The 24,975-nt window shown below is 40.6% G+C and overlaps 1 protein-coding gene across 3 annotated transcripts in view; it reads left to right on the plus strand.

Annotated features, from left to right (window-relative positions):
• The window catches only part of LOC149817236 (7-dehydrocholesterol reductase-like protein), a 33,010-nt gene extending 9,717 nt beyond the window's left edge, over positions 1 to 23,293 (plus strand). For 2 of the 3 annotated variants that reach the window (XM_089987125.1, XM_089987124.1), the window contains 2 exons: positions 22,553 to 22,714; positions 22,874 to 23,293. In XM_089987125.1, coding sequence (XP_089843251.1) covers positions 22,576 to 22,714; positions 22,874 to 23,130 — 396 coding nt within the window. In that variant the 5' untranslated portion in view covers positions 22,553 to 22,575 and the 3' untranslated portion in view covers positions 23,131 to 23,293. The remainder of the gene's footprint in view (positions 1 to 22,552; positions 22,715 to 22,873) is intronic. The other variant, XM_089987126.1, reaches the window with a different exon arrangement.
• Positions 23,294 to 24,975: the final 1,682 nt, after the last annotated feature.

A 24,975-nucleotide genomic window follows, 5' to 3' on the forward strand; every position in this document is an offset into this window, starting at 1 on the left:
CGGGGACTTAGCTTCCCTTTCTTCTCAAAACGAAAAAACCCGTTGGTTGGAGAAACCTTGACGAACACCATGTCTCCTATTAGAAAAACGAGCTCTCGACGACGACGATCAGCGTAACTTTTTTGCCAGCTCTGAGCTGAAAAGAGACGATCTCGGATCATTCGCACCTGTTTCGAATAATGCTGAAGCACAAGAAGATCCTCTTGTCTTCTATCTCCTACCTCATACCAATACACGGGCAATCGGCACGGCCTTCCGTATAAGGCTTCATAGGAAGTCATGCCGATACTAGCGTGGAAACTATTATTATACGCGAATTCCACTAAACTGAGATGGGAATCCCATTCACCTTTCCACTCTAACATGCATGCCCGCAATATATCCTCCAGGGTCTGAATAGTCCGCTCAGACTGACCATCAGTCTGAGGGTGGAAAGTCGAGCTAAAGCTCAGTTTGGTGCCTAGAGCCTGCTAGAGCTACCCCTAGAATCTCGATGTGAATCTTGGATCACGGTCAGAAATAATAGAAATCGGAATACCGTGGAGCCTTACAATCTCGCGGATATAAAGATCGGTCAGGTTGTCAAGAGACTGGCTGAGGTGGATAGGTAAAAAATGCGCTAATTTGGTGAGTCTATCGACGATCACCCAAATCGTGTCGTGCTTGCGTCGAGTCCTAGGAAGGCCAACTACAAAGTCCATGACGATACCTTCCCACTTCCATTCTGGGATATCCAAGGGTTGCAACACTCCTCCTAGCTGCTGATGCTCGATCTTTACCTGCTGACAGATAAGGCATCTTGAGACGAACTCGGCCACATCCTTCTTCATGCCATTCCACCAAAAATTGCTCTGCAGGGCCTTCAGTATCTTTGTGCTCCCCGGGTAGACGGTATATCTCGACTTGTGGGCTTCAGTTAAAATTTCACTCCTTAGGGTGGGGGTCATTTGAGACCCAAAGGCGCTGCCCAAGCCAAACATTGTCTCCTTCCCCAATGTGGAAAGAAGAACCATCACACAAAGCCTGCGATATCAACTCTTCAAAGCGAGAATCGCCCTTTTGGCTGACAACGATCCTGGGGAACAAGTCGGGTCGAATTACCAAATTTGACAACCTCAACGGACCAGGTGTTACAGAAAACAGATTCCATGATGCAAGGTTTTCGAGCAACTTCCAACCTGTTGATAATACACAGGCGAGAACCCCTGACGACTTGCGATTGAGGGCGTCAGCAACCATGTTCGCCTTGCACGGGCAGTAAGAAAGGGAAAAATCATAGTCTTTCAAAAATTCAAGCCAGCGACGTTGTCGCATATTCAACTCTTTTTGGGAGAAGAGGTACTTAAGGCTCTTGTGGTCTGAAAACGCTTCAAACTGTTCTCCATATAGATAATGACGCCATATCTTTAGAGCAAAAATGACGGCAACCAACTCGAGATCATGCGTCGGGTAGTTCTTCTCATGAAGCTTAAGCTGGCGAGAGGCATACGTGATTACCCTTCCATTCTGCATAAGAACGCCTCCCAGGCCCGATCCGCAAGCATCGGTATAAATTACGAAGCCGCCCTTACCGGACGTCAAAGCCAAAATAGGAGCAGTCGTAAGACGCTCCTTCAATAGCTGAAAAATAGCCTCACAACGATCATCCCATACGAATTTGGTTTCCTTTTTCAGCAACCGAATAATAGGCAAAGCGATTTTTTAAAAATCTTGGATAAAACGCCAATAATATCCTGCTAACCCAAGAAAACCTTGAATGTTTGAGACATTTCGCGGTTGCGGCCAGTCTAGCACAGCTTCAAGCTTTGAAGGGTCTACAGAAACACCCTTGCTAGAAATGATGTGGCCCAAGAACATCACTTCCTCGAGCCAAAACTCGCACTTGGAAAACTTCGCGAAGAGCTGCTCTTTCCTTAAGGTCTCTAAAACGATGTGCAAGTGCCCACGATGTTGCTCCCGACTTTCCGATTAGACGAGAATATCATCAATGAACACTATCACGAAAGTGTCCACGAACGGTCTGAACACTTGATTCATAAGGTCCATGAATGCAGCAAGAGCATTCGTAAGACCGAAGGGCATAACTGTAAACTCATAATGTTCATACCGGGTGCGAAAAGTTGTTTTAGAGATATCGTTGTCCTTGATCCTGAGCTGGTGATACCCGGATCTCAAATCGATCTTGGCCTTCTGTAACTGGTCAAAAAGGTCTTCGATACGCGGCAAAGGGTACTTATTTTTAATCGTCACCTGGTTGAGCATTCTATAATCTATGTACAACCTCAAGATTCTATCCTTCTTCTTCACGAAGAGTACAGGAGCTCCCCAGGGTGATACACTTGGACGAATGAATCTCTGATCTAAAAGCTCATGTAACTGCCTTTTTGAGTTCTTCAAGCTCGGCGGGTGTCATCCGATATGGGGCCTTAGATATGCCGGTAATTTCAGGCAACAATTTGATGCCAAACTCCACCTCACAAGGCGAAGGAAGGCAAGGCAACTCCTGGGAAAAGATACCCAGAAACTCACTAATCACGTCTAGGGTATCAATAAGCACAGGCGTAGGGTCTGACTTAATGACGCTGATGAGGAAAGCTGGACAGCCCTTGCGAATGAAGCTACGAGCCTTAAGGGATGAAATCATCTAGCTTGCCCGCATGGGTCAAGGAATTCGAAATTCCACCTTCGAAGAATCCGAACGGGAGAAGGTAACATTGCCCTGGCGACAAACAATCTTGGCATGATGTTGGGACAGCCAATCCATGCCCAAGATGAGGTTAAATTCTGACATATTCAGCAAGATGGCGCACGCAGGCAAAAGACAATTTGATATTACCACATCGAGATCAGGGATAAACATCGCACAACTAGCGTTCTCCCCCAAAGGATTATATACTTCTAAAGTTGTATGCAAGCGCAGAATAGGCGATTGCAACTGGGCTGCAAATTTTGCCGAGATAAAGGTGTGCGTAGTGTTAAAATATAAAATTGTATATATATATATAATATTATATTATTATATATATACAATTTTCATTTCTTTCTTTTCTGTAATTTTTTTCCTTTATTTTTATTTTGTCTTTATGTCATCTAGTTCAGTTTGAACTAGAATGACGGTTGCTAGTCAAGTCCTGTCCAGACTTGACTATGTTAAAATGTAAAACTGTACATATATGTATATATAATAATATTATATTATTATACATATATATATATAAATACATTTTTAATTTCTTTCTTTTCTGTATTTTTTTTCCTTTATTTTTATTTTTTGTCTTTATGTCATCTAGTTCAGTTTGAACTAGAATGACTGTTGCTAGTCAAGTCCTGTCCAGACTTGACTAGCAATAGAGCTGTTGGACTGACACATTCCAACAACTCTAAATAGAGCTGTTGGACTGTGCCCAACAGCTCTATTGAGTCCTCTTTCAGCTGTGTATATAAAGGGGTGCAACCCCTCTTGTATTTCACTCCAATGCTTCTTAAGCAATTGGTTTTTCATATCAATAAAGAATACATTTTTATTTTTATTTTGTTTCCAGTTATACCCTTTTTAAGGGTTATGCTTTAGTGTCATTCTTGACACTTGCTCTTGTTAATCAAAGCTCGTGTTTTGAAGATCCCCATTTCATTTCATGGTATCAGAGCCGCGGAAGTACTAAATCTTGAGGAAAAGCTGCCTCGGTTTCCGTGCCCGTTTGCAAAAGTGTTCGCCACTTGAAGAAAAGTGTTTTATCACTTCATTGGAGAAGATTTCACATCTTGTTGTATTGTTTTTTTTTTTCTTTCTCATTTTCCTTCTTGTTTCTCTTCTATCCCTATTCTTTCTCTCCTTGTAATCGATGGATGACAATGATAAAGTCACCATCATGCCTATGAAACTAAGCGATACGAACTATGTAACATGGGCTTCAATCATGAAGCACCATATATGGGGAAAAGGCTTATGGGGGATTGTGGATGGTTCCGATTCGGAACCTAAGCTATCTCTTACTAAAAAGGAGGGAGATAAAGACGTCCCTCTATCGGAAGAAGAGAAAATCAAGGCTATTGCCTCATACGAGAAGAAATGGAAAGAATGGAGAATATCTCATGCGAAGATAATGTCATGGCTTATCAATAGCGTTGACATTAAAAAATGCTCAAGTCTTGCCAAATTTGATCATGCCGATAAGGCATGGGAATACCTTAAGAATATGTATTCCCTTAAAGATATTGCACACGTGTGCAACCTCCAAGAAAAAGTTCGAATGATGACACAAGGAGACAAAACTATTCGTGAATATTACAATGGGTTGTCCGAACTTTGGGAAGAACTTTCCCTTTTAGAACCAAAGTGGCATTGTGCCGAAGACATCGAGCTTCGTCAGAAACAACTCGATGTTGAACATTTTTACCAGTTTATCACTGGATTAAGGCCGGAATTTGAAACCACTAAATCGGCCCTACTTCACCGGGGAAAAATTCCTTCTATTGTTGAAACTATTGAAGAGTTAACAATGGAAGAAAATCGTCTCCGGAAAGGTTCTTTAAAAATTGAAGATGATTCCGTTTTAGCCGTGTCTAGACCAGGGAATCATGTTCGATCATATAGGCCTCCTCACTTTAACCGACAAAATGGTGACTATGATAAGAAGAAAGTTATTTGTCATCACTGTCATGAACCGGGACACTACAGGCCACAATGTCCCAAACTTAAGGAGCTGAGAGAAAAAAGAGCTGCAATTGCTGGATCGGAGCCTAAAGATCAGGATGCACCAGTTTCCCTGGCCCAACTAATGGAGATCCTTCAGCCTCTCATCAAAGGTGCCTCTTCCTCATCTGAAGCTTCAACCGGCGCAGCAGCCTCATCTTTTTCTGATTTAGGTAAAATTTCTTGGCTTCTTGACTCTGGTGCATCTTTTCATATGACCCCAAATAATCAAAGTCTATCCAAATGTGTTAAAAATAAAACAAGTGTGTCAAAGGTCTTTACTGCTGATGGGACTTTTCTTGAAATAGAAGGAATAGGAGATTTTGAAAAAATTTATAAAACAAAAAATTTTTTTATTCCAGAAATTAGACATGTTCCCAAATTAAATTTAAATCTTTTATCTGTATCTCAAATTTCTGATTATGGGTGTAATATTTCTTTTTCTTCTCATGGTTGTTGGGTACAGGATCGCCAGTCAGGCAAGCTGATTGGGGAAGGCCATAGAGAAAGAGGACTCTATTACATGGATTTTTTGGAAATGCCGAAGAAAGCTTTTTGTTATAATATTCAAAAAATAGAGTTGGAACTGTGGCATAAGAGACTTGGTCACCCACATATAGCCAAAATCCAACATTTTCCAAATCTAGGGAAATTTTGTAACTCTGAATCATTTGATTGTAAAGATTGTATTCTCGGCAAAATGAAAAGATTACCATTTCAGAACAGAACCTTTTTCTCTTCAAGACCACTTGAATTAATACACTCGGATGTTTGGGGTCCTGCACCAGTAATTTCTAAAGGAGGATTTGTTTACTATGTTATTTTTGTCGATGATTTCTCCCGACATACGTGGATGTACTTTCTCAAACATAAGTCTGAAGTATTTTCATACTTTCAACCTTTTCATAATATGGTTAAAAACAAATTTCAAAATGATATTACTATTTTTCGCACAGATTCAGGGGGAGAGTTTTTATCCACAGATTTTCAAAATTCTCTTAAATTGCATGGCATCACACATCAAAGATCTTGTCCTTATACACCTCAACAAAATGGACTGGCAGAACGAAAACATCGCCATATTATAGAAACCACTAGAACTTTATTAATAGCAAATCAAGTCCCTAAAGACTTTTGGGCAGAAGCTGCCTTAACTGCCACCTATCTCATTAATAGGATGCCATCTTCTTCGTTACAAAATGTCATTTCAGAATATCAGTTAGCAGACCTCTTTACAAAGCCTCTCGCTGCTCCCCGATTTCACTTTCTCTTAGACAAACTTTCGCTCATTGTACCGTAAGTTTGAGGGGGAGTGTTAAAATGTAAAACTGTACATATATGTATATATAATAATATTATATTATTATATATATATAAATACATTTTTAATTTCTTTCTTTTCTGTATTTTTTTTCCTTTATTTTTATTTTTTGTCTTTATGTCATCTAGTTCAGTTTGAACTAGAATGACTGTTGCTAGTCAAGTCCTGTCCAGACTTGACTAGCAATAGAGCTGTTGGACTGACACAGTCCAACAACTCTTAATAGAGCTGTTGGACTGACACATTCCAACAGCTCTAAATAGAGACTCTATTGAGTCCTCTTTCAGCTGTGTATATAAAGGGGTGCAGCCCCTCTTGTATTTCACTCCAATGCTTCTTAAGCAATTGGTTTTTCATATCAATAAAGAATACATTTTTATTTTTATTTTGTTTCCAGTTATACCCTTTTTAAGGGTTATGCTTTAGTGTCATTCTTGACACTTGCTCTTGTTAATCAAAGCTCGTGTTTCGAAGATCCCCATTTCATTTCAGACTAGCAATAGAGTTGTTGGATTGTGTCCAACAGCTCTATTGCGTCCTCTTTCAGACGCGTATATAAAGGGGTGCAACCCCTCTTGTATTTCATTCCAATGCTTCTTAAGCAATTGGTTTTTCATATCAATAAAGAATACATTTTTATTTTTATTTTGTTTCCAGTTATACCCTTTTTAAGGGTTATGCTTTAGTGTCATTCTTGACACTTGCCCTTGTGAATCTAAGAGCGTGTTCCAAAGATCCCCATTTGATTTCATGGTATCAGAGCCGCGGAAGTACTAAACCTTGAGGAAAAGCTGCCTCGGTTTTCATGCCCGTTTGCAAAAGTGTTCGCCACTTGAAGAGAAGTGTTTTATCACTTCATTGGGGAAGATTTCACGTATTGTTGTATTGTTTTTTTTTTTTTTCATTTTCCTTCTTATTTCTCTTTATCCCTATTCTTTCTCTCCTTGTAATCGATGGATGACAATGATAAAGTCACCATCATGCCTATGAAACTAAGCGATACGAACTATGTAACATGGGCTTCAATCATAAAGCACCATATATGAGGAAAAGGCCTATGGGGGATTGTGGATGGTTCCGATTCGGAACCTAAGCTATCTCTTACTAAAAAGGAGGGAGATAAAGAGGTCCCTCTATCAGAAGAAGAGAAAATCAAGGTTATTTCCTCATACGAGAAGAAATGGAAAAAATGGAGAATATCTCATGCGAAGATAATGTCATGGCTTATCAATAACATTGGTATTAAAAAATGCTCAAGTCTTGCCAAATTTGATCATGCCGATAAGGCATCAGAATACCTTAAGAATATATATTCCATTAAAGATATTGCACATGTACGCAACCTCCAAGAAAAAGTTTGAATGATGACACAAGGAGACAAAACTATTCGTGAATATTACAATGGGTTGTCCGAACTTTGGGAAGAACTTTCCCTTTTAGAACCAAAGTGGCATTGTGCCGAAGACATCGAGCTTCGTCAGAAACAACTCGATGCTGAACATTTTTACCAGTTTATCACTGGATTAAGGTCGGAATTTGAAACCACTAAATCGGCCCTACTTCACCGGGGGAAAATTTCTTCTATTGTTGAAACTATTGAAGAGTTAACAATGGAAGAAAATCGTCTCCAGAAAGGTCCTTTAAAAATTAAAGATGATTCCGTTTTAGCCGTGTCTAGACCAGGGAATCATGTTCGATCATATAGGCCTTCTCACTTTAACCGACAAAATGGTGACTATGATAAGAAGAAAGTTATTTGTCATCACTTTCATGAACCGAGACATTACAGGCCACAATGTCCCAAACTTAAGGAACTGAGAGAAAAAAGAGCTGCAATGGCTGGATCGGAGCCTAAAGATCAGGATGCACCAATTTCCCTGGCCCAACTAATCAAGATTTTTCAGCCTCTCATCAAAGGTGCATCTTCCTCATATGAAGCTTCAACCGGCACAGCAGCCTCATCTTTTTCTGATCTAGATAAAAAATTTTGGCTCCTTAACTCTGGTGCATCTTTTCATATGACCCCAAATAATCAAAGTCTATCCAAATGTGTTAAAAATAAAACAAGTGTGTCAAAGGTCTTTATTGCTGATGGGACTTCTCTTGGAATAGAAGGAATAGGAAATTTTGAAAAAAATTATAAAACAAAGAAATTTTTTATTCCAGCAATTAAACATATTTCTAAATTAAATTTAAATATTTTATATGTATCTCAAATTTCTGATTATGGGTGTAATATTTCTTTTTCTTCTCATGGTTGTTGGGTACAGGATCGTGAGTCAGGCAAGCTCATTGGGGAAGGTCATAGAGAAGGAGGACTCTATTACATGGATTTTTTGGAAATGCAGAAGAAAGCTTTTTGTTATAATATTGAAAAAATAGAGTTGGAACTGTGGCATCAGAGACTTGGTCACCCACATATAGCCAAAATCCAATATTTTCCAAATCTAGGGAAATTTTGTAACTCTGAATTATTTGATTGTAAAGATTGTATTCTCGGCAAAATGAAAAGATTATCATTTCAGAACAGAACATTTTTCTCTTCAAGACCACTTGAATTAATACACTCGGATGTTTGGGGTCCTTCACCGGTAATTTCTAAAGGAGGATTTGTTTACTATGTTATTTTTGTCAATGATTTCTCCCGACATACGTGGATGTACTTTCTCAAACATAAGTCTGAAGTATTTTCATACTTTCAAACTTTTCATAATATGGTTAAAAACAAGTTTCAAAATGATATTATTATTTTTTGCACAGATTCAAGGAAAGAGTTTTTATCCACAGATTTTCAAAATTATCTTAAATTGCATGGCATCACACATCAAAGATCTTGTCCTTATACACCTCAACAAAATGGACTGGCAGAACGAAAACATTGTCATATTATAGAAACCACTAGGACTTTATTAATAGCAAATCAGAAGCTGCCTTAACTGCCACCTATCTCATTAATATGATGTCATCTTTTTCGTTACAAAATATCACTCCCATTGAAAAACTTATGAACATTTCTCGAGACTACTCTAGACTAAGAATATTTGGGTGCAAATGTTTCATATTTACTGACAAAAATGATAAACTTTTCCCTCGTGTGATTCCCTGTGCCTTTTTAGGATATGCTGAAAACCAGAAAGATTATAGATGTTTTGACTTCAAAAATAATAAATTATATGTGTCTATAAATGTTTCCTTTCTTGAAAAGGGGAGCTTCTTTGATTTTGGAAAATTAAAAGACGTCACTAAGTACTCCTTTTTGCTAGATCTAACATCAACATCTGATGAATATGACCTTGATCGTAACTTTGATGATGATCAAAGAATTATTGATCTTAATCATAATGTTGAAAATGAAGAAGTTCATAAGGATACTAGTATTCAATATTTCAGGCGACAAGAGTCTAATCCTCCATGTGCACTTGAAAATATTCTAACTAGACAATCATCCCGAGTCTCGAGGCCTCCAAGAAAGTTTGTATCATACGAGTCTTTTTCACCCACATATAGGGCAGTTATTGCATTAATTCACTCATATGAAGAACCATCCACATATTTTCAAGCAAAAAATGATATCAAATGGATAGAAACCATGAAAGCTGAATTAGATGCATTTGAAAAGGCTTCTACATGGAATATTGAAGATCTTCCTCTAGGAAAGAAAACTATAGGATGTCGATTGGTTTATAAAATTAAAACCAAGAGTGATGGTACTTGTCTTTGCTTCTATCAAAAAATAGTTTATTTTTCAAATGGATGTCAAAAATGATTTTTTAAATGGAAAGCTAGTTGAAGAAGTATACATGGAACCCCCTCCTGGTCTAAGTATTCCTAAGGGTAAAGTCCTTCGCTTAGAAAAAGCTCTTTATGAACTTAAACAAGCACCGAAAGCTTGGTATGATAGGTTTAGTCGTGTTATGATTGATATTCGTTTTCAATTCTGTTTAACTGACACTGCTTTGTTTATTAAGAATTCTGATGCATGGATCATTCTGCTTTTTTTCTATGTGGATGATATGATCATCATCGGAAGCGATAAACAGTGAGTTAAAACGATCAAAACACTTCTTAAATCTCATTTTGAAATGACTGATTTAGGCTTGTTGAGATATTTTTTAGGCATTGAATTTGCTTATTCTCTTAGACAATATTTATTATCTCAGACTAAATTTGCTTTTGAGATTGTTTTCAGGTCTGGTATTACTGATGATAAGAAAGTCGACACTCCAGAAGTTGTTAATGTTAAAATGAAGATTGATGATGGAAAAGTTCTTGCAGACCCTACTCCTTACAAACAGCTTGTCAGGGCACTTTCCTATCTATCTATTACCAGTCCAGATATAACACATGTTCACACAACAAGTCAATTTCAACGTGCTCCTACTTTTGTTCATTCATATGGGAGCAGTCATGCGTATTATCAGATACATCCAGTCCTCTCTTTCATGATGACTTTTCTTATCTTCCTCCTCTTCTCTTGATTTAATTGCATATACTGATGCTGATTTGAGAGGTGATCCCAATAACAGACACTCAACCACTGATTTTTGTGTTTTTTAGGGGAATCATTGATCTCGTAGAGGTATAAAAAGCAACAGAAGGTATCTCCCTCATTTACCGAAGCTGAATACAGAGCCATGACAGCCACGACCATGAAAGTAGTTTGGCTTCGACGACTGCTTGTTGACAATGGAGCTGAAGCAACAAAGGCTTCACAAATGTGCTGTGACAACAAAAGTGCGATCTACATTGCCAGTAACAAAACATTCCACGAATGCACCAAACACATCGAAATGAATTGTCACTACGTCAGAGAGTAATATCTACACGGGATAATTGATCTACCATATGTCACTTTAGAATATCAGTTAGCAAACTTCTTTACAAAGCCTCTCCCTGCTCCCCGATTTCACTTTCTCTTAGACAAACTTTCGCTTATTGTACCGTAAGTTTGAGGGGGAGTGTTAAAATGTAAAATTGTACATATATATAATAATAATATTATTATATTATTATATATATAAATATATTTTTTATTTCTTTCTTTTCTGTAACTTTTTTTCCTTTATTTTTATTTTTTGTCTTTATATCATCTAATTCAGTTTGAACTAGAATGACAGTTGCTAGTCAAGTCCTGTCCAGACTTGACTAGCAATAGAGCTGTTGGACTGACACATTCCAACAGCTCTATTGAGTCCTCTTTCAGCTGTGTATATAAAGGGGTGCAGCCCCTCTTGTATTTCATTCCAATGCTTCTTAAGCAATTGGTTTTTCATATCAATAAAGAATACATTTTAATTTTAATTTTTATTTTTATTTTGTTTCCAGTTATACCCTTTTTAAGGGTTATGCTTTAGTGTCATTCTTGACACTTGCCCTTGTGAATCTAAGCTCGTGTTTCGAAGATCCCCATTTCATTTCATGTAAAATTGTACACATATATATATATAATAATATATATATATATATATATATATATATATATATATACAATTTTCATTTTAACACGTAGCACCACAATAAAAAAGAACGAAAGCAGCATGGCCGACAACTAAGAGAGTACCTTGTACGAGTTCTCCCTTGGTCAACTGCTCGACGGTAGTGGCGTAGACTCGCCCATGGACTTTCTTCACTCCGCTGCTCTGCGGTTGTTGTTGTTGCTGGTAAGTTAGTTGTAGTTGTTGCTGATGAGAAGGCTGAGGTACTTCACCCGACTGCCTGAATTCATCGGCCGCCTTTTTACGACAATTACGAGCGTAGTGACCCATCTTACCACAATACAAACAACCCCCCGTATCCAAGGGGCAAGGCTGTCCGACGTGAGATCCCTTGCATCTCGCGCATCCATCCCCTGTGGGTCGTCGAGGCGGTGGGCGGTTCTACTGGTGTCGCCACTTTGCAGGTGGTCCCTGCTGCTTCCCTCCTTCGGGCTTAACGGGAAAAGGTGATCGCCGCACATGACCATGAGACTGTGCTTTCTTCTGGTTACCTCCAGATACAAGTGGCTTTTTAACCTGTGTCGCTCTAGAACGCTCTCAATCCTCGTTTAAGAGGATCGCTGCTTCAGCTGCTGCTGAGAAGGTCACGGGCATGCTTGAAAGGACCCAATACCTGAGTCCTTCCTTTAGGCCACGAACAAATTTGTCTGCCTGTTCGCGTTCACTATAAAAAAGGGTAGGGTAATACTGTTCTAATTGTTGAAACGTGGCGATGCAATCGCCCAGCGATAAGCTGTCGTGACACAGCATCAAGAATTCTACCTTTTTCTTTTCCCTCGCATGAGGAGGAAAGTAATTTTCGTAAAACACATGCCTAAAAGCGTCCCATGGGATGACCTCTGCATCTGGGAAATGCCTTTTCTGAGTCGCGTCCCACCAAACTCTAGCATTGTCCTTCAATCGGAAGGACCCAAATAAAGTCTTCTTTTCATCGGAAATTGAAAGGACCAGAAACACCCTTTTGATTTCTTGGATCCACAGCTTTGCGGGGTCGGGATCCACCTTGCCGAAGAAAGTTGGAGGGTCTAGCTTTAAAAACTTCTCGAAAGTGACCCCCGAATCTGTAGGAAAACGCTTTCTTTGTGTGGCGACCTGACTTTTGATCGCCTCGGCCAAAGTGCTGAGGGTATCCATCACGAATCCCCTTTGCTCAGACCATTCGTTGGCGGAATCTTCGTTCGAACTTCTCCTCATCCTTGAAAATAATACAACGAACTAAGTTAAGCTTATGACTATAACAACAAGCAACATATTAAATTATATTTCATCTTCCCTTTTATACAAAGTATCCAGAATATTCGGCAATGCTGATACAAAAAACATCAAAATGAGAGTAGTCTAGTACAAAAAATATATAAACCCAGACCAACTCTTAACATCCAAGACGCCCTTCAGGGGGGACCAGAGAACTGACGGAGATATTCCTTCTTATTCCATGTGCGTCTAAATCTGCGCTTGGGGGTAAATGGGAGATCATCGTCATCCTCCGAAGGATATTCCCCGTAAAGAGGAGTAGCAGGCGTGTATTCTTAAGAATATGACACATCCGAGTCTGAAACATAAATGGTTGGAGACTCGGGCACAACAATCGGCATTACGGAGGCTGGCGTATGAAGCTGTGATGGAGCTGGGATCTTACCTAAAACTGCTGCCTCGACCCGAGAAGGTGGAGGAGGAGACGCTCCCCTGTTCGCTGAGGCGGGGAAGGCCACAGCGATAGGGGCTGGAGGAACGGGATCAACTGAACCCTGAGCGACTGAAGGCTCAATCTGACGAAGGCACTGATCTGAGAAGTGCCCCAGCACGCCGCAACAATCGCAGCTATACTCCACCTCCCGAGGGCTAGGCTCCCCAGAATCCACCACAACAACCCGCTGCTGAACCTAGATGAAGGAAGGCACCCGCCCGCCTACCCGTGAAAAAACCTTGGCCCAAATTGTCGCTAATGAAACATGAAAGGCCAAAGGTAGCGGGGTGCACCACTCATCCGTGAAAACGGGCAACGGAGAGCGACAGGACCCAAACTCAGTCGTAAATCCCTCGAGTCGACCCAGACTCGAAGAGGGGCCACCCTTCGAAGAAATGTGTGTGTGTTGTATGCGAGGACCCGCCAGGACTACTGGTAGGGTCACCGGATGCGTCCATCTTACAGCTGGCACATAGAATAAAAATTCATCCCAATTAGGCCAAAACTATAACAATAAGGAAAGTGGATAGCTACTCACAGTGCAACAGGATGCTCGGTAGTCGAAACTTTACTCTTCACAACCTCTGGCTCTGATACCAATTTGTAACGCCCCAAAATTTCTTAACTTGACAAGTAAAGTTTTCTGAGGGAATTCACTGAAAGCTTGAACTCTGTTATTTTGAAAACCCTTCAAAAAGTATCTTTCTATTTTGGAAATCAAGTTTTGCGAATCTCAGGCACGTTAGCTCGACAATTCAAATATGACCACGGCGAAAGATAGCAGACAACTGAAAAAAGTACTAAATTCTTAATAAAAAGTCACTGTACAAGGAAAATCAATAGGAGGCCCAACCCCCAGTTAAAACAAAAACCCAAAACTCAAAACCCTGCAACGACAGCCAGAATTTTGGAAGGAAAAGTATAGCCTCGAACCACGTCGCATGCACTGTTGATTGTTTGTCGCCGCTACTCATCACCTGCCCATAAAATGGGTCAGTCTCACGAAAAACTAGTAGGAGTGCAAAAAGAACAAGAACAACTAGCAGGTAAAGCAATTAAGCATACCATAGCAACAATAATAAGAAAAAAATATACTGCACAGGAAACTCACCAGTATGCTAGTACGTAATACCATAAGTATGCAAAAACAACAATTGAAGGGTGAGCATGCTTAATTTAGTTATCACTTGTTAACCGGACATGCGGGTACGTACATAGCACACGAGCCGAAACAGTCGAGACCAATCCGAGGGTTTATTATGCTATGTATTTTAAGATACATCGGTTGACTGACTGAATCTTATCCTAAGGGAACGACCAGTGGTCGAGAGAGCAAGCCCCCAAAGGCTCAATAGGGATGCATTCAACTTCTGCAGAAGTGTTAGGCTATCTAGTGTAGCCCCTTTCTCCTAATCTCTGATGACCGGGAAAGCAGAGTCTTTTGCCCGTAAATATCCATTAATGGTTTGTCCATCGGAGTTGGTACCCTTCGTCCTCTCTCTTGGTGAAGCTAGGTCGAATCGAGCGCGACAAGAGTTTTTTAAGTGTGGCCCCATTCTTCATGCTTTGGTCCATTAGATCCAAACGAGTATCTTGTCTGTGAAGGCACCTAAGACCTTTTAGGTGTATTTTAAATCAGTATCATTGCACGATTAAGGTCTAATCTGCCTCGTATTACTCATTGCACCGTGTCAATCATATTAGCGCTGCAATAGTACCAAAAACCAAACGTTTGCCCAAACTCAGGAAACAGGAGTTCTCTGTGCAACGAGGCTCTTGTCTCGAGTTAGGAAAACCAGTATCTCATTTTGTAACTCACTGCAGAGTTCGAACGTTGATACTTGCGCTCTTACGCTAGGCTAAGCTCTGTTGTCGAACCCTGTCAATCCACGACAGGGTTGAGACTACGACATTAAAAAGAAGAGTGACATATATGCATGTATGAAATATCAGAAGCAACAACAAATGAAATCAACAGAGACCAAGATCGTGAAACCGTGTCCTGGAAGTAAAAGACAAGAAAGGAAAGTGCAAAAAGAGAAGTCTTGACACATATAGCGCGATGGCAACGAAAAGTAAAGTGCAGAAGGAAAACAGGACCAGGATCACGAAATCGCATCCTGAAAGTAAAAGACTATAAAGAAAGGTACATTAAAAGGAAAGTCTTGGCACATATAGCGCGACGGCAACGAAAATTAAAGTACAGAAAAAGTAAAGTACAAGAAAGGACGTACATATTTACTATATGTAAATGTTTTAATTTATTAGTCAAGCCCTTTGTTTTTAGCAGTTCATTGTTCCTGTTCCTTTTTACGCAAACCCTTACCTAGAAGGGTTGCGAGGGTCTATACGCTTGCGAGCGTAAGTAATTCACTGTCTCGGGTTGTGTAGCACGAGAAGGCTCCGCTAAAAAGGTCAATGTGTCATAATACCACGAGGAACGGGTCCGTTAAGACCTGCAGTGGTACCTAACCCCAAATACTAGGGTAGGCAGGGAGCTCAACTCCCTGCACAAGAGGGACAAAGGCAACAAGGCAGGGGAGGGAGCAGAGGCTCTCCACCTCAACAGGAAACAGAGCAGGGGGGGGGGGCAGCCTCCTGCTGGAAATGAAACAGGAAGAAAGCAAGGGGCTTCCCCCCATGCTGAGAGGTCGAAGGAGGCAGGGGGAGCTTCGCCCCCTGCCGGAAAATACAAGGCAGGGGGCAAAGCCCCTACCGAGGAACACAGGAAGGCAGGGGCCTCGCCCCTTGCCAGAAAACGCAAGGCAGGGGGGCGAAGCCCCCTGCTGAGAAACATAAGATGGCAGGGGCTCTCCCCCTGCCGGAAAACACAAGGCAGGGGGCTCACCCCCTGCCAGAAAGCACAAGGCTAGGGGGCGAAACCCCCTGCCGAAAAACATAAGAAGGCAGGGGGCTCGCCCCCTTCCGGAAAAACATAAGAAGGCATGGGGCGAAACCCCCTGCCGGAAAACAAAAGGCAGGGGGGCGAAACCCCCTGTCGGAAAATATAAGGCAGGGGGCGAAGCCCCCCTGCCGGAAAACATAATAAGGCAGGGGGGGGGGGCTGTCGAGAAGCACAATGAGGCAAGGGGGGGGGGGGTACCCTCCTGCCGGAAAACAAAAAGGAGGCAGGAGGGGCCACCCTCTTGCCGGAAAACCAACGGTGGTAGGGGCCCACCCCCTGCCAGAAAGCCTAAGAAGGAGGCAGGGGGGCACCCCCCTGCCAGAAAGCCTAAGAAGGAGGCAGGGGGCACCCCCCTGCCCTGCCGAGGCCGCAGGCAGAGGGGTTCGCTTCCCCTCTCTTGCAGGAAAACAGGAAGACGAGGGAGAGGGGGACTCACCTGAAGGTCGCAGGCAGATAGCGGGTGTCAGAGGTGGACAGTGAGTGTCGGCGACGGCGAGAAGGACGGGGGAGCCGGAGAAAGAGGGAAATCGGGGGAGCCGAGAGGGGGGGAAGGGGCGTCGGGGAAGCAGCAAAGGGGGCGGGCTACCGATAGCCCTCCTCTTTACAGAGCTCGGATCCGGATCACGACCAACACCTGTTGTCAACCATTTTTTGCATAGTATTTTGGATTGTGAGAGTGTGCCATGCAATGCAAATGTATTTTGCTTTTATCCCATCTTTTCACTAAAACTGAATGTACATGATTGTAAAATTCTGAATCATCAAGTGCAATATCTTTCTTCTCATGTTTAAAAATGATACTTTTAACTTTTTTCAATCATATTGTCCCACATTTCATAAATTCTATTAAGCATGGGTAGATCTCTGTCAACTTCTCTCAACATTTCCCAAATAGGCTCTGTAAATTCAACAAAATATGTAATTTTATCCTACCAAAAATCATCATAGATGCATTTTTTGATAGTTTGAGCCTTGACATCATCTTCACTACGATAAAAATCCCAATCTTGATCAGCCACTATCATCATCAATGCATTCTTGAGTTGCTTAATTCTTTTCATCATAACAATGAGAGAAACAAAACGAGTTTCAACAACTTTCAATAACTTGAGATCAGAATGCCTATTAAATATAGAAAGAGCATGATGATGGTTTACAACAAAATTTCTAATATTTCGAACATCATGCTCTATTTTCTCAATCCATAAACACATTTCACGTGCATATGCATCATCTTTTGATGGATTGCATATACTCTTAAGTGCCAAATTTAAACTGTGTGCTGCACAAGGAGTCCAAAAAATATCTGAATATATATCTTCACTTGCCAAATTCATTCCCGCACGACTGCAAACTGAAGCATTGTCAGTAATGATTTGCACCACACTTTATTCATCTACTTTTTTTATCATTTCGACAAATAATCTCTTTAAATATTCGGCATCTTTATACTCTCCAAATGCATCAACAGTCTTCAAAAAGATTGGCCCATTAAGTGAGTAAGCAATGAAGTTTATAAGTGATCGCCTTTGTATATCAGTCCACCCATCAGAAACAATCAACACTCCATGTCGTTTACATGCAAATTTTTGGGTCTCTAACAAGTCTTCAATTCTATTTTTTTCCTCTGCAAGAATGACTGTTCTTAGCTTTTCTGAACTAGGAGGCACATAACCACTCAAATTACAATTAACCAAAGATTTAATCATATCTTTCCAGTATGGACTTCTAGCTACATTAAAAGGAATTGAGCTTGAGTAAAAGAATCGACCAATCTTTTTATCAATTTCTGCTCTTGCCATGTTTTTGAATGACGCTTGTATTGTTTTATTGCTTTCCATCTTTCTTTTCTTTAAAAGTTCTTTTTGTATATCACTAGCAATAGGAAAAGACAAATTAATCGAATTGCTTCTCATCTCTACAATTTTCTTCTTTTCAGCTTCCTCTTGTTCTTTTTTTAATTGCTTTAACATGTCTTTGTCAACCCCAGAACATGCCCTAATTCCTTGACCAGGAATATGCAAAAGATGCGCTTTCACATGCGTATAAGAACCTGTGAAAAGTCTTACATAGATTACAATGAAATTGCACATTCCCCCCACCACCACTACTAGCTTTTATCCCTTCTGTCATAAGCCTCCAAAGTGGTTGAGAATCTTCTAATTCAGGATTAGAACTTGAACCAAATGTATTGACACTACCGCTAGAACTCGCCATTATATCTGAAAAGTGAAAACTGAAAAGAAAATAAGTAAATAAAATAAAGTTAATAAACACTTCAAAACAATAGTAATAGGAGCTCCAGGTTCGTTCCTCCTGTGCAAATCAGGTTCAAACCAGGCCCTCCTTTGCTTTCTGCAAAGCAGGTTTGAGATAGGGGGCCTACCCCCTATTTGACGCAAAAAGGAGGGGCAGGGCAAGCCCCTGTTGAACCTTATCAGTGGCAGGGGCTTCGCCCTTGCCAAAAAGCCAAAGGCAGCAGCGGGGCAAGGCTCAGCCTGTCAGCAGAGCCCCCTCCTTCTCCCACTCCTACTTCTTACCCCCTCGATAAAAGGGAAACGAGGAGGGGCTGAGCCCCTCCTCTGTGAATCAGAGGCACAGGGAGGGACCGAGCCCCTCTTCTGTGAGCAGAGGGTGCAGGGAGGGGGGGGGGTGAGCCCCTCTTCTGCGAGCAGAGGGTGCAGGGGGGGAGGGGTCTGCCTGACATAAGCGAAACGAGGAGGGGCCAAGCCCCTCCTTTGTGAATAGGAGGCACAGAGAGGGACCGAGCCCCTCTTCTGCGAGCAGAGTGTGCAAGGAGGGAGGCTGCGAGCAGAGGATGCAAGAGGGTCGACATACCTGTTGACGGAGGGGGAGGCGGTGGCTGGCACCTGTGCGTACCGTCACCGGAGTCTGGATCGCCGACGTGGGTGTAGGAGAAAGGTGCAGAGGCTGGGGGGAGAGGCAAAATCGAGAGGGTAAGCCCCTCCCCCTATCGATAAACTCCTTTTAGGGTTCGGCTGCAGATGAAATTTGGATCTGGGTCGGGTTCGGACCCGATCCGACCTGGATCTAAAACGTATTTTAAAAATCAAAACGAACATTTTTGGACTCAGTCAACGTTGATTGAGTCCAAAACAAGGACGACCTCGGCCTCGACTCGTTGATCGAGTCCGACTCGGCGTTGACCGAGTCTGGGCCGTGTCCGAAGCTGCACTCGTGTTCGCACCCGTGTCGGGGCATGTCGACTCGGGTGCAACGCCTCCCTAGCCGAGTTCGTGTGACTTAGATGCCACATCATATGAATGAATCACATTTAGGTATTTAGGTGATCACATTTGAATGTAAATGAAACATTGTTAAGCTATGCATTATATGAGTGAATCACAATCATACTATAACAAATGCAACATTAATTATTGTGAAAGGGGTTCTACACCAAACTTTAATTGAATTTTGCATGTAAAGGAAAAACATGTTTGAGTTATGCATCACATGAGTGAATCAAAATCATATTCTAACAATCATTGTGCGAATAGTTGAAGGCTTTCAAAAGTGTACTAACTTTATGTCTTCTCTTGTTAATTACCTTGTGGGTACACACATGCATTCGACATCGTAGCGGACTGAGACCACACGGGGGTTTGTTATGTTTTTTTTTTTAATTAATACCCCGTATGACTAGCCGTACGGAGGTCTAAAGGAGACGGTCCGTGATCGAGAGAGTAATCCTTAATGGTTAGAACTAGAATTAAGATTCGCCCTATAACTTCTGCAGAAGACTTGGATCTACCACCTAGGACACACTGGTAGTCCTGAAATCCAAACCCCGAGGACTGGGTACCGGGTGAGACGCCTAACTCTCACAAAAACGTAACTGTCCCACGGAGCTTGTACCATCTACTCTCTCCAAGGTAGACCTTGGGTCCAGTAACATATATTGTCTTTCAGGTGTATCCAGAGTCCTGAGAAACCAGTAACATATACCGTTTTCAGGTATATCCAGTATCTCGGGAAAATCGATAACATATACCGTCTTTCAGGTATACCCAGAATCCCACAGTTAGGTTATGTGTGCATATTTTTCATTCTTGTTTGTTTTTAGGTGCAAGTTATTGCACCAAGGGATTTTCAAAATCCCAACCCACACTCGGGGTGATCTCAGTTTATGCACATACCAAATCAATGCCCAATAGGTACCAACATTAATTCTTTTCAGTTGAGTACTTATACTTGCAGTATTTTAAAATTTCATTTATGAGCTAGGGTGTACGTTTTGTACCCCACTGATCATGCACTTACATGACATGTCTCAAGAATAACTTCTCATAAGTGCTCGTATGGCACTATAAAGGTTGTGCGAAACCCCAAGCTCAGTTTTGAGCTTTCACATGATTATGGCATGACAAATGTCCTTTATTAGGCAAATTTTTGCAGAACATGCATATATCAACCGACACAAAACATATAACATTTGCATGTAATCACAATTCAATTAATATGTGAATCAATTAGCATCATAAGTGCCCCTAGGGCATGCCTCCTGTAGTTGTTATTAATTGTATCATTATAACAAAAATATGCATTTAACAACAGACGGTTCATGCTTTGAACGTGGGTCACAACATTCATGTGTCAGTAATATACAAAACCATGTGCAACATAAATACATCATTGATATCTCATTCATTAGCCACATTCATCGACACATAATATTTTCTTCATAAGCAGATAATAAAAAATCATTATGCTACTTACACAGGTGCACTAGAGTGAGTTTTGCCATAACCAATGTATGTGCTCATCGTCTACTCGGAGTGTGTGCATAATAATGAATCTCAGATGTAACACATATTTCATTTGTAAGAGAATTAACAATCACTCTGGTCATTTTCTATATTTCATAAACTCAATAATGAGATAAACATTCATTTTAGGAACAATTAGTAAAAAGTGCAACTTTTGCAAAAGTGTGTTTGCGCACACTATGATGGCCAAAACATCCAAAGTTCTATTTTCATTTAGATTGTCAAATAGAACAAGAGTACATATACCATTAACGTTTTGTGAATTCAAGTATTTAGCATTTATAGGATTGTACTGAACCTTTTGTCTCTCAATATATATATATATATACATATATATTCTCTTACTGTAATTGGGCTGCACTGAGTCATAGACAAGCTGATAGCCCGTGGCAGCCACAAATGGGCCTCTTGACAGGGTAGTATACCCTATCGGTCATCGGCTATGGTGAGGAGCTGGGATTGTTTGATCCCAGTTTGTTGTGCCTACAAGGGTGCAGCGGCAGCTGCTACCCTGCCCAATACAACAGACCCAGTCTGTCGTGTTCGGCAGGCACCAAACAACCCGAACAGAGGCGATCAATTGGGTGTAGTCAGCCCCAGCTGTCTGCCATTTATCATTTTTTTTGAAGTTTTAGTTGGGTTGTGGCGGACCTAGTAAGTGTCACAGCATGATGGGGGTCGTGCAGACCATATTCGACCAATGGTGGCATGCTGCCATGAGCAGCATCGACGCCCAACAGGGTGTGATGCGCCCTCCAGTACCCAGTGGCACTCGATGGTGTTCAATACCCACATATTTTTAGGCAAAATACCCAAACTCTAGAACGTAGTCACTACATCCAGACTATCATTATATATATTTTTATATATCACAATACCCAGCAATATAGAACCATCTATTTATGGACATGAGAAAATAGTTTCAAAAAAAAAAATGCAGGGCAGTTTTTTTTTCTTTTCATGAACAACCATGGACCTTGCTATAAACAAAACATTGATCGGTTATATCAAAGGGTCTTAGTTTCAGTTGTATCCGGTTCATTTTTATCGAAACCACCAATTAGTCACCACACAAAATTTGCAGATCCATCATACCATAGAGAAATGGCAGAACAATAAAAAAAAATGATAAATGGGCAAAAAGAACCCATGTACTTTGCACAGGGCAAAAACTTATGTGGGATTGCAATACCTATTAATTTTCTAGTAAGATAGGAAAGTTGCATCCTCTATTTTACAAATGCTTCTGCGAATGTCCACGGTGTTTAAGAATTCGAGTATATCAGCCTGTAATTATTACTTTTATGGATTATAAGTACCAGAAAAATTAAGCATCTGATTTTTCTTCATCAATTCTACCTGCTGAAGGACAAGTTCTGTAAGGACCAGGAAAATCCAGCAGTAAGTAGATTCCAGTTCTGTGTTCCGTTTAACAATTTCCTTGACAATATCTGTTTAAAATGATTAGCCATTGACTCAGATATAAGCTGTGGCTTTTGATAATTGTCGTCTCTCCAATTGTTTTTCTGTGTTCTTTCTGCTTCGCAGTTCTTATTTCTTTCTCTTCTAATATGAGAATTGCTGTCAGACGACCTGGTGGTTCCTTATGTTACATTTCTTCAATTGCCAGTTTTATCATTGGCTCATTATGTTTCTCTTGTCAGCTTTTGTATCTTTTACACGAACAATGTCTGCATATGAAAACGTTGTTGCGGGGAAGCTAAAATTGAAAGGCAAGGCCTTGGATGTCAAGTCAGGTGGGATAAAGAAGAAGAAAAAGAAGCACTATCAGCTGTCTGAGACATCTGGGAGTGAGCCATCAGGAGGTTGGTTGTCTTTATTCAACCCATAAACGTTGTTTTCAACCTTTCTGTTCTATCTGTTTGAAGCACAACCATTTCTTTTTAACCCGAGTAATTGAGCTCTTGTCATTTGGCCGCAACTTTCTCCGGTATCTGTTCATTTAGCATTTGTGCTGGTGTTAGTTGTAGCAGGTGTGTCAACTGATCCTTTGAAGGACACAAATGAAGAGGACCAGTTAGGGAAGGAAGGAAGTCAGCCCCCTTCCGATGACCATCTCACACCAGCTGAGAGGAAATACATAGAACAGAGGGCTAAACTTGACACAAAGAGTTTGCCGAAGATCTCTAGCAAATCACACAGGGATCGAATTCAGGATTTCAATCAGTATCTGGCGAATCTCAGCGAGCACTATGACATTCCCAAAGTGGGTCCTGGTTAATATGGCGTTTCTGCTAACAGCGAGAGAATGGTAATGGTATGCTGTTTCATCATAAGTTTCTTCTTTATCAAATGCAACTTGTAATTGCACACAACCTGGTCCAGACAACAGAAACATTATGTGTTTCTTTTGGTTATCAATTTAAACCTGCATTATGTGATGCAACGATGGCTCTGTATTATGTGATCTCTTGGTGATTCCCTGTGTTTCCTTGTGACTGTTTTTGCATCCTATTGAATGGATATAGAGTTGGAAAAACATAGGTGCAAACTGTCTTGACTGAATCTGACGCCACGGATGAGTTCAACATGGTTTGTTCGCTAGGAATCACACATTGGATCCTGTCATTTTGCGGTAAACATATTATTTTTTCAATCATGAAATTTGGTATGTTGTGGGCTGTTGAGTTTTGCAGCGTGTGAAAAGTCTGCACACGTCATACTTTCATGAACCCACAAGATGTGGAAATATGATGTTTCCAACTAGATATTATGTGCAAGCCGATAGGATTTTTTTCCCGCTGAGAAGCAGATAATAAGATTTACAGTCGACTGTAAAAAGTATATATCCCTATTGAATTGTATCATTGTCATTTTTTTGAAATGCTACTACTTTTCCGTCTCTTGCTACATTGTTTCTAGCCAGATTTTCTGTTCCAAGTATGAGTTGATGTATTCATCTGATGCCTTTTCTTTATCTTGCAACATCTATGCTTAGTCTCAAACATTGGCTATATTTTGAAAATATCATGAAAGTTATTATTTTGCCAATATCTGTTATTTTCCCACTAAAGACTGGATACTTTAAAATATACTTTATTTTGAAAATATTATTTTTTTTTCAAATTTTGGTATTATTTATAGGTTTACTGTCTGATATTTAGTAAACTTCATTTTTATTTTTTTTGGGTCCAAATGATCTCTCATGGCCGTGACTTACATGCTGTTTTTAGTGGGAACTAGCTTTTGAATAGCTGGAATCCTACCCATGTGCATTTTTTTTCGGTGATGCAAAAATGGATGGTTGTAAATACACCGATTTTATGATGCTGTTGTTTACTGTTTTTTCTTAGTTTTTCCCGAGAAAACCAGTTTTTTAAGTGCCATGGTTGATCCAACCACAGCCACAAATCTCATTCTTGGAAAACTGGACATTTTTAAATTTTTGGTTTTTCGTGAGTGTGTGTGTGTGTATATATATATATATATATATATATATATATATATATATAGAGAGAGAGAGAGAGAGAGAGAGTATAAAAAATAGAAATTTCTTTTTTTTAATGCATTAACAGTTCATTAAGAATGCGATATTTTGATTAATCACACTTCTAATGTCTGAATAATGGCTACAGAAAATGTTGTGTTCAGATCGTGATATTTTATAAATGAAGGCCTCCTCATCTGTACAACAACAAAGGCCCGCCTTAGTGCCCTTCCTCTACACCAATAAAATTGGGGTTCTCTTAACCCAATTCTCTTCCCAACATGAGGTAGAGGGCATGATGTGTTGCGGAAACCAGAGAGTTTCATGGAAATGCACAAAAAATGATGGGTTTCCATGGGTTCCACCTCTGCAAAGCAAACATGCCACTCCCTTTTCACACAAAAAAGGTGGGCAATGTTCAATGCCGAGCACCGAGTCCGGTGGTCTGATTTTGATTCTGTGAAAGGAAGCTTGGCGGCGGTGAAGCCTCATTCTGAGGCATGCAAAGCAAAAATGCCTTAGGAGGTGAAGGGGAACATGATCTCCAAGGACTATCCAAAGACAGCAGATAGAAGGATAAAAGAATTTGTTCAGTTCACTTTACTTTTAAAAGCGCTCCCCAGGGTATTTGCCTGCGAG

Source organism: Nuphar pumila, chromosome 14, assembly GCF_984573655.1.
Source record: "Nuphar pumila chromosome 14, dmNupPumi1.hap1.1, whole genome shotgun sequence".
NCBI classification, from domain to species: Eukaryota; Viridiplantae; Streptophyta; class Magnoliopsida; order Nymphaeales; family Nymphaeaceae; genus Nuphar; species Nuphar pumila.